Raw genomic sequence first — 10,558 nt, forward strand, 5'->3', positions numbered from 1 at the left:
AAGTCAGTTGGTTGAATCTGTGAATGTTGAACCCTTGAATATGAAAGGCCAACTGTATAAAATGAAAACAACCACTGTGTAAGTGAACTGGCGCAGTTCAAGCAGATGTTGTTCAAAGTTTAACTGTATAATCATTGAACTAGAGTTTGACATTTTATAGAGTTCTTTCTTATAAGCATTGTTATGTATTGAATGTGTCCCTCTTCCACGTTTCATATGTAACAACTATTTTGTTTCAGTGTGATGATATTAGGAAGTGGGGGTCTTTGGAAGGAAAATGAGATCAGATGAGGATCTAATACTAAAATACTTATGAATGGGATTAATCACAAGAGAGCTTTCTTCCATTTTCTTCTCTCTGCCTTATGAAAATACACCAAAAGTCAACACTGAAGCCCAGACTATATTCCTCACACAAATCTGATCATGATCAGGTCCTGATCTTGGATTTCCAGTCGTCACAACTGTGGGACATTTCTGCTGTTTTTAAGTCTAGTATTTTTTTACAATTGCCCAGGCTAAGACATTATTTCATCAACTTAAAGAATATTCCATTACCTTCTTATGAGAGAAATCTTTCATATTTGAATAATACAGTACAGTTTCACTAAATTTTATTTCTAGCAAGGCGCAACAAAGCTATGTTGATTATGTTCCTTTTGTTGACAATTTGTGACTTTCAAAACACTCCAATGGCCTGAGAGAGTGGAAAACACTCTTCTATCGGTGCCCAGCTGGACCTTTAACTGCTTGCTGCCTCTGCTGCAGGCTGCCTGGCTGGGAAAGGAAGACATGTCACCCCTTTCACAAGTGTGATGATTTGTGGCTGAGAAGGGAGAGCCTGCTCTCTGAACCACATGCCCCCTGGTGCAGGCAGGCTAAGGAAAGATGAATGGCATTATAAGACAGACATCTGAATGTTTCGTATTAAATTAGTCCCACAGAGCACCCAGAATTCTCATTCCATAAATCACCAAGTAAAGTAAACTCACTCCCAGGTTAGATGGCTGTGACTTTGGCCTGTGGTGTCATAGATAATCTGAGAACAGTTAAACATTTGTCTGAAATAGTAATAATTTTCAGCATATTTACTCAGTGGCATAGTGGTGACCCAGACTGATCTCTATTGCCAGAAACAGCATGTAAATGGGAGTCAGACGGAATGAGGATATTTCCAAACAGGAACCCCTGCACCTCAACCCCTACACCTCCCTTGAAACTTCCATGATTGCCTTCAGGAGACTCTAGGTGCGGAGGGTGGAGAGAGGAAGTGCAGAAGATTATTGTTCCCACTCCCCTTTCTACAGGGCAGTTACACCATTGTGAAGTTCACTACCCCTCTGTCTTGATCTAAAAACATCACAGAGTTAGTCAGGATTTTTATTTCACCAGAAAATAGATTTTTTTTGTATTGAGAAAAAATTCATTTGGGAATATTTTACATATTCTTGAATCTATTCTGGTTCTTCCATTTCCCAGACAGACATAATATCTACTAGAGTCACTTACTAAGTTGAACGAACATTAAATGTAAGTTCATGAGAACACTTGACTCAGTGCTAAGACCCATGAGAGATTTTCTTTCCTCTTCTCTAAAATGAGGACAGTTGACTCTTCCACCTCTAAAATGCTCCCTCTTCTGTACTGTTGGGCAAACTCCTTAATATAAGCATCAAATAAAATTTTACACACAGGAGGGGAAGGAGAGTGATACTGGTAGAACATCAACATATGCCAAATGACATGTTGAATGGTTATACCTTTGTTGTCTATCTCATTTCATGTTAATGGCCATCCTAACAAGTAGATATTTTTCTGTTTCTACTTTTACATTGAAATGATGGGGAGACTGAACTTCTAAGAGGTCAGATATATTTTCTTGTTGTTGTTGTTGTTTTGATTTTTGGGCTATACTTGGCAGTGCTCAGGGATTACTTCTGGCTATACTCTCAGGGAGTACTCCTGAAAGTGCTCAGGGGACCAAATGTGTTGCTGGGGAGCAAACCTGGGTCAGCCACATAAAAGATAAGAGTCTTACTCTCATTCTGGTCCTAAATATCTTGCCCAAAGTCACCAGCCAAGAAGTTGCAGAGTTGATGCAAGTACCTAGAGCTGCTTATGCTTAATGTCCATGCCATTTTCATATTGCCTGAAATCCTCTGTGACTTGTCTATGCTGTAATACTTTCATTATGGCCTATGTTAGTTCTGAAACTTGGTTTGCCATGATTGTTTTTATAACTTAATCTTTGCTTAGAAGGATCCCCTGGTGACAGCTGATCCAGTCAATGTGAACTATAGTTTGGATACCCTTGGCCAAACCCAAAGTGGAAGGTATTATGCCCTGTGCTCAGAGAACTCCTCACCCACTCATCAGACTTACCAAGCCATCAGATGTCTTACTTCTCTCCCTAGTTCTGTATCTATCTATGTAGTATTGATTTCGTAGGGGTGCCATAACAAAGTACCCACACTGGGTGGTTTAAAAAATGGAAATATTTTGTCTCATCATCTTTTGAGCAACATTAAGTCACCAGCAGATTTGGTTCCCTCTGGAGGATGTGTTTTTGTCCTACCTTTGAGTGATTTGTTGGCTGTCTTTATTATTCTTAAAGAATTGTGTCACCCCCATCTGTGCCTTTATCTTCATGTGGCATCCACCTATTTATGTCTATCTGTGTCCCTTTTGTCTAAGGATACCACTCATTTTGGTATAGGGATCTGCCCAACTCTTACGACTTCATCTTAGTTGTATACGCAGCAAATAAGATCACCTTCTTAGATGCTCAGGTTTGAATTCAGTTACCTTAACAACACCTGAATTCAGTCAGGGAAGGTAATGGGGGAGATGGGAATGGGAACACAATGCAACCTATAACAATCAATAACAAAAGTTCCAGTTCTCACCCATGCAAGTACTTCATCTGAGCACAAGTGCTCTCCCATTAAAGATCACAGCATTCTTTCTTGATGGCATGTCTCCCTTTTATGTCTTTCTCGTTTCTTACTAACACTGAAGTCTGATATTAATGGAAAAACCATTAAAAAAAACTATTATCCTATGAAGTAAAGTGAATGCACTCAACTGTAAAAGGAAGACTGATCGATCAATTTCAGTTAAACCTTGCTTGTCTGACACTTTGCAGCTAAGGAATGTGTTTTTATTGCCTAGCTGGATAGTTCAGATTTCCGGTCAGTCTTAGTAAAGACCCCCTTTATCACATTGATAAAATTTTATCACAGAGCTATGAAAACAAAATTAGATTTCATAACTCATACCAGGCCTTGAAGGAGATGCATCTATACATTTTGCAACTCTTATCAAGTTTTAATGCACCTATTTTGATAAATATTTTTAAGATAGAAACTTAAACTGAACTTTATATGTATATCTGTGCGTATATAATTAAGTTAATGTGTGTACAAATGTGTATGTATATGTGTGTATATATACATATGTATATGTATATTTTTTTTCTCTACCCTATAGGATGAAAAAGTTTCTTCACCTATTTCCGAATGGAAGACTGTGACAGAAAAGGCAACTATTTAGATTACTGAAGATTCAGATTTCAGAAAAATCTACTATTATAAGAGAAATATGCAGCTTTTATAAAAGTTTAGTGCGCAAATTTATCCTTTGGAATAACTAGACGTTTTATGGGCAAATTTTGGAGAATTTCCAAGCATTAATAAATCAGCTAAAATTATTCATAAATTGATAAGAAGACAGTAATTATCTAGGGTGGTGTTATCCATGGGGATTTTATGCTCTAGTGAAATGCTGTCGAGATTCTCTAGTTTCTGCAAGGTAAGATGAAGCCCTGCAGATAGGTCAGTGGTGTAGAGCAGCACTGTCTCTCACCATCATTTTTGACCCCTAAAACAACAAAGGATGCATTCTCTGGCACTCTGAACCAAGTGTACACCCCAAGTGAGCACCATCACCAATGTCCGAGAACCAAAAGGAAATGTGGAGGTTTCACAGAACCTGTGCTGTGTACACACACAATCACTGCAATAATAACAAAGGGATGGGAAGAGGAATGATTAAAAAAAAAAAAGGAATGACCCGCTGGGGAAATAATTGCATATATACTGAGTAAATCTTTCATGTTACCAACTAGCTGGTGAATATCTAGCAGGAAACCTTTGTTTTTATTTATGCAGAACAGGATTCTGTCCTCAAAAGCTCAGTGATAATTGCCAGAGCAACATAGTAGGAACTTGAGGTTCAGCGACTTGCACTCTTTGGGGCCACACCCTGAATGACAGCACTGCAATGGAGAGAGGATCTACCAGATAGGCATTCCTTTTCAGTCTCTGTTCACAAAATACAAAGCTCTAAGTAAAATTTAATCAGATTATAGTTGCATGAAACTTCCCAGTGGAAAGCACCATTTCCCAATATTGTGCAAATAAAATAAATATCATGTTGTAAACTAGGGATCAAATATTTTTTTAAAATATATGTATGAGTATTGTGCATTTCTGTTTCAAATGTTAACTTTGAAGAAGCATCCAAAAAGTGTGTGAAATGACTTTGAAATTTACTGATAGCATTCTAAGCAGCTGACAGACGGCTATAAAGCACCTCCCAGAGTGTTTTCATTTATTTATGGAGTTTGAGAATCTTTGAGTAGGTGATAAACTTTGAACAATGCACACACAATACCTTTCATCCTATTGCACAAGGCTCATAGGCCTACCTGTACAAACTTCTAAGAAATCCTGATAGAAGAAGACAGTTTTGATTTACATGATCTCTAAGGTTTGGGGGCCAGAGTATCCATATCTCATCAGAAGATTTTAAAAAGGATATCAGATAAAGAAGAGTCTAACTTGCACTGTGGTGTAATATGTAACTCTTTTATCTTACAAAATGCAAACAATAAACCATGAAGATTTCTTATCATCTTTTCTGTGATTTTTGCATCTGTGAATCTTACTTGGGAAAAGAAAAGGAAATACAAACTTCCTCGAATACAGTGGTGAATTTGGGATGTTCCTTGGAGAAAACACTTAAGTACCTGGAAGAAAAAAGCTAATTAAGTCAACATTTCTTACACCCACAACTTGCTACTCTTTTAGGCAGAAGGGAATACAAGCTGTTTCCCTTTTGTCTGTGGGGAGAATAACAGGGAGCACAGACAGTCTGACAGCTGGAAGCAGACATTGTGCAGTGGTGGAGATCCAAGGTCTGACTAAAAACCTCTTCCAGCCTGGCCACGGCAAGTGTAAAACCCCTAGTGCTCTCCACTGTGATAGACCCTTATCTTATCTAGAGGAAAGTGATATTCCCATCTCTTCAGATAAATTTCTCATCATTTAGTTCCAAGTCATCTAACAACTATATTCAGTTAATGCGGTCAAAGTTTACCGTATGAGAAATGATATTAAAATACCTTTCAGCTCCCTTTAAAGGTATTGCCTATACACTGCCTCTAAAACTTAGACTTTGGAATGAAAATTATTCTGAATGATGATTTACTGTTACTGTTCTTGGCTAGAGTTGCTGGTTTTGAAGAGGACACTCACTAGACTAAGAGTTGAAGCGGCCTGGCAAAGCTGTTCCAGCCGCAATTCCCAGAGCTGGAATGGCTTAACTTTTCATTAAGTATCAGACAAGGAGCTGAGTTTCACTCCTGGCTGTGTTACTTATTACCATGAAAGACTTTTTCCTTATTTTTGAAATGAAAATATGTCCCACCAACATTTCTAATTTGTTCTTAGCATCAAACGTGATTAAAAAAAAAAAGACTCAACATGTTAAGATTCCCCTTCTTTTCTGAAGAAATGGTCGGTATGGTTTGTTGGATACTGGTTTCTGGGTTTTTGAGCCATATCTGGCAGTTCTCAGGGCTTACTTCTACCTCTGTTTTCAGAGTTCAGTCCTGGCAAGCCCAGGAAACATATGGTGTGCGGGGAGCAGACCCAGGTTGGCAAGAGAAAGATAAGTGCACTACCCACCATTGTACTATTGTTCCAGCCTTAAAACTAGCTTTTTGTTGTTGTTGTTGTTTTGTTTGTTTATTTATTTATTTATTTATTTGCTTTTTGGGTCACACCCGGCAATTCACAGGGTTTAATCCTGGCTCTGCACTCAGGAATTACTCCTGCTGGTGCACAGGGAACCATGTGGGATGCTGGGAATCAAACCCGGGTCTGCCTCATGCAAGGCAAACACCCTACCCACTGTACTATTGCTCCAACACCAAAACTAAGTATTTTTTAAATTAGGTATATAGAAAAGAAGTTATATAGATTGTATTATTGACTAGAAAAGAAAGAGATCACAGTCTTGGAATTCAAAAAAGAATATTTTACTTTATAGAGTCTTCATGTTGAAATGTAGGAGAATATTCCATTGCTAGAAGTGAGGAGATCCCATAACTCAGACTTGAATGCTTTAAGATCAGAGACTCTCTTTCATTCCTGTGAACAACTCAAGAAGACCTCTCATAACTGTCCAATAATCAGTGAGGGTGGAGATTTATGATATTTCTGTAATTTGGGAGCCATTTCCACAGGGGAGAGGAAGTCAGATTCTAGAGCTAAAAGTTAGTTCTATTTTGGGAGAGACTTCCCAGCAGTGCTCGGCGTCTCAGGGGCTACTCCTACTGATACTCTGCCCAGCTGTGGACCTGACAGTTCACTGTGAGAGCCCAGAGATGCAGTGCAGCTGAGGCCCAGCAGTGTCTCAGGCCATAAATATTATATCTGGCAGAGCTTTGGGAGAGAGAGTGTTGGAGATCAAACCCAGGGCCACACTCATGCTGGTCATGGGCTCTGGTCCTTTGAGTTATCTCCTTGGTCCCTCAAAAATTACTTTTAAAGGTGTACTAGTACCATATGCTCAGAGGATTATGTTTTACTTTTAAAAATATGAATAACGGGGCTGGAGAGATAGCGCAGCGGGTGGGGCGTTTGCCTTGCACCTGGGTTCGATTCCCAGTATCCCATATGGTCCTCTGAGCACTGCCAGGAGTAACTCCTGAGCGCAGAGGCAAGAGTTACTGTGCATTGCCAGGTGTAACCCAAAAAGCAAAAAAATATATATATGAGTAACAACGAATGCCAAGAAATTGTCTTATTTGTTCTTGCAACGGGACTGGAATGATAGCACAGTGGTTAGGGTGTTTGCCTTGCACTCGGCCAACCCAGGTTCGATTCCTCCGCCCCTCTCGGAGAGCCTGGCAAGCTACTGAGAGTATCTCACCCGCACGGCAAAGCCTGGAAAGCTACCCATGATGCATTTGATATACCCAAAACAGTAACAACAAGTCTCACGATGGAGACATTACTGGTGCCCACTCGAACAAATCACTGAACAATGGGAAGACAGTGCTACATATGTCCTTGCAACATGTTCATGGAATTTCTGTGATATGCTAGAACTGCTCTGGAAGTGTGGCAGAAACGGTGACCCAGAAAGTCTTAGTTCTCATGAGCTTTATGGTCAAGTGAAGATACACAGTCAATTTTTTTAAAAGGAAGCACATAAATAGATTAGAAGCAAGTAGTGATGAAAATGAGAGTATTGGAAAAATAGATACGTTGATATTTCAAGGCACAACGTTGTAAACAATATATATGTTGAGTGAATAAATGAATGGTGATATTAAAAGCTGACATTTGCAGAGGATAGTGAGTATAATCCGCCTAGAGTTTAGGGGACATAGCCATGAATCTGGAGTTGGTAAATAGGGAATTACCTGTTTTGTACTTGTCAAACAAGATGACCTTGGAAAAATTCATTTGATCTCTCTGTGTCTTGACTCTAAACCGACAAATTAGCCTTTGATTCAGCAGAAGACACCCAACTTTTAGATAAGCTGGCTTTGGACAGAGACAAAGTTGAATTAAGGGAAGTGTCTAGCAATAGGTGATACAGAACTAGAGGTGATAAACGTTCTCTAAGAAGCTACCCTTTGTGGACCAAGCACTCTGTTGGTTCTTTTTACCCATTGACCTGATTAGTGCTCATATCTGTTATTAGTTCCTCATGCTGATATGGTAACTGAGGTACTAATGTTAGTATCCGTAGTATTACAGCTAAGAAATGCCTGACCCTGAAACTCTGGCACTAAATTCCAAACCAACCATGATCCTTTAATTCTGATGAAAATGATTATTGAGCATCTACAATGTGCTTGCCTGACCAACTTCAATTTTCCAGCTTCCCAGTGAGGAGATAACCCTTCATGTATGCAGAGCAAAGAAAGTGCATTGAGCGAGAGAAAGAAGGTGAACACAAAGCATACCCTGATTGTTCCTTTGATTGAACTCACAACTTTTTCAACTTTTTTTTTTTTTTGCTACCACTCTGAGTTTCTGGAATCTTTTTTGTCTGCTCTTTGTTTGAACTTGGACAAATATAAAACTTATATATACTTTTTCTCTTCCCGAAGCCTTTAGATTCACAAAGCATTTGGTTTAGATTAAATCTGTTGACGGAGGCTTATAATGCCACTTCAACACAAATGATTCCATCACCCACCGCCTTATCTAACATAACTGCTTATTACAGTAACAGAGTACTGTCCTGGGGGTAGGAGGAATGGTAGGGGCAGTCCTGGGGGTGAGGGAGTAGGTCACTCAGGTTTAGCAGCCTCATGGACACAGCAGGGTGGGGTCCCTTTAGAATCCAGAGAAGTGGATTCATAAAATCCAATCAGGAGCATGTGTGTGCATTTATATAAGCTTTTTTTTTTTTGCCTGAATCTAAATTATAGAGATTTTAATAGCTCCTGTAATTAGGCAAGTATGCAGCAACCCCATTATGTGCCTGTGTAATATCACACTCCCCAGGGCCCACCTTCCTTGCTTGCTGGGCTCCTTCATCGGCCCCCTTCCCCCTTATTTTCTACCAGAGGGAAGCAGTTTTCTTTTCAAAGAGCTTACTGTTCACATTGTTTTTGTTCCTTCAACCCGGAGGTTGGATTTGCTTTCTCAGGGGTTTCACCATTGCATTGCCCAGCTGGGTAAGAAAAGGACAGAGCGTGGGCTGGTGGCTCATTTGCATTCTCCCCGGAACTGGCTTGCGCCGGGCTGCAATGGGAAGCTGCATGCTGGACAAGGCACTTGGGCCAACTGGGTAGACCCTTCAAAATGGTTTACAGCGAAACGGTTAAAAAAGGAAAAAGGAAAAAAAAAACACACTTCATGGTTTAGTTATTGACCTTAAAGGAAACAGACTAAAATGCCCAGATTCGCTATCTAAAATTATGGACTCTTTTGCAGCAAACTGCCTCTCCGTTTCCGTGATGGTTTCTCATTACTTTTTTCTTTCTAGTGCTGTAACTTTCTATTATTCCCAGTCATATTTTACTTCATCAGCATAGATAATCTTTCTGCAGGTGCTGAGGGCTGTATATTGATCTATATTGGGCTTCCTGAATTTTCCTTACTGCTATTTCCTCTAGAATGACAAAAGGGGAGTGGGGAGAAAAGATTTTGGTTATTCAGAATTAAGGACAGGATGTGCTGTATTGCAAAAAGTCATGCAACTTATCTAGTCAAGAGATTGTCTTTTTCCGTATGCATTCACATATTTTCCTAAGGGCTGTCAGAAAATAGTTTTATCACCCCACCAAACACCATGACCACACCACTACCACTACCACCATCACCACCGGTACCATACACACACACACACACACACACACACATACACACACACACACCATGTAAGTATTACCAAAGAAGAATGAAAAAGTGTCAGGAGTTTCGAATTCTGAAGTTACCTTTTCTTAGTCTCTTAGTCCAAGAAAGAAAGAAAAAGAAAGAAAGAAAGAAAGAAAGAAAGAAAGAAAGAAAGAAAGAAAGAAAGAAGGAAAGAGAGGAAAGAAAGAGAGGGAAAAAAGAGAGGAAAGAAAGAAGGAAAAAAAGAGAGGAAAGAAGAAAGAAGAGGAAGGAAAACCTCTTTCCTTCACATAGAACAACAAGTAATTCTTGAAAGTAATTCTAAAAGTCTATAAAGTTAGCCTCCAAACTTCTAAAAAATATATAGCACCAAATCAAATGCTTAAATTGCTCTTATAATTGAGTTCATTGTAATTGGCAAATCCATCCTCTTTTCTCTGGACAGAGAGATCAGCTGACAGAAGGAGGAATGTGGGCCTTGAGAGAAGAGTTGAAAGTCAGTGATGTTTTTTGAGACTATCTAAAATCTTTTCTACAGAGAGGATTAAGGGATAATGAGCGGATATATTTTTTAAAGGATTCTCGCAATTTACAACTCAAATAAATCTAGTTTTAAAATACAGGGAGTGTTTGAGGCTCTAATGACTGAAAATGTTAAACTAAATATTTTGCTTAAACAAGTCAAGACAAAGGGGGTATATGAGCACATTAGAATGCAAGAAAGCTGTCTCTGCCCAGGCGGCTTCCTCCGGAAGAGAATGGCTAATTCATATGCGACATGCTCCTGGCTCTTTGGGAGGAAGGCTGCCTAGAGAAGCCCCACAGTTGTGCTTTTTGCTTCTGGTCAGGATTGATTCCAGATGTGGGAGGCAAATGCTGAAAAGCCTTTGGAAAATGGAGTGGAAATGAAAAAT

At 39.4% G+C, this 10,558-nt stretch overlaps 1 protein-coding gene across 1 annotated transcript in view; it reads left to right on the forward strand.

Moving 5' to 3' along the window:
• Nucleotides 1-3,893, forward strand: part of DCDC1 (doublecortin domain containing 1) — a 509,452-nt gene extending 505,559 nt beyond the window's left edge. The window contains 1 exon segment of the mRNA XM_056135538.1: nucleotides 3,490-3,893. Coding sequence (XP_055991513.1) covers nucleotides 3,490-3,552 — 63 coding nt within the window. The 3' untranslated portion in view covers nucleotides 3,553-3,893.
• The last annotated feature ends 6,665 nt before the right edge of the window (nucleotides 3,894-10,558 follow it).

The sequence above is a fragment of the Sorex fumeus genome, unplaced genomic scaffold, assembly GCF_029834395.1.
Source record: "Sorex fumeus unplaced genomic scaffold, SorFum_2.1 ptg000007l, whole genome shotgun sequence".
In the NCBI taxonomy this organism is placed as follows: Eukaryota; Metazoa; Chordata; class Mammalia; order Eulipotyphla; family Soricidae; genus Sorex; species Sorex fumeus.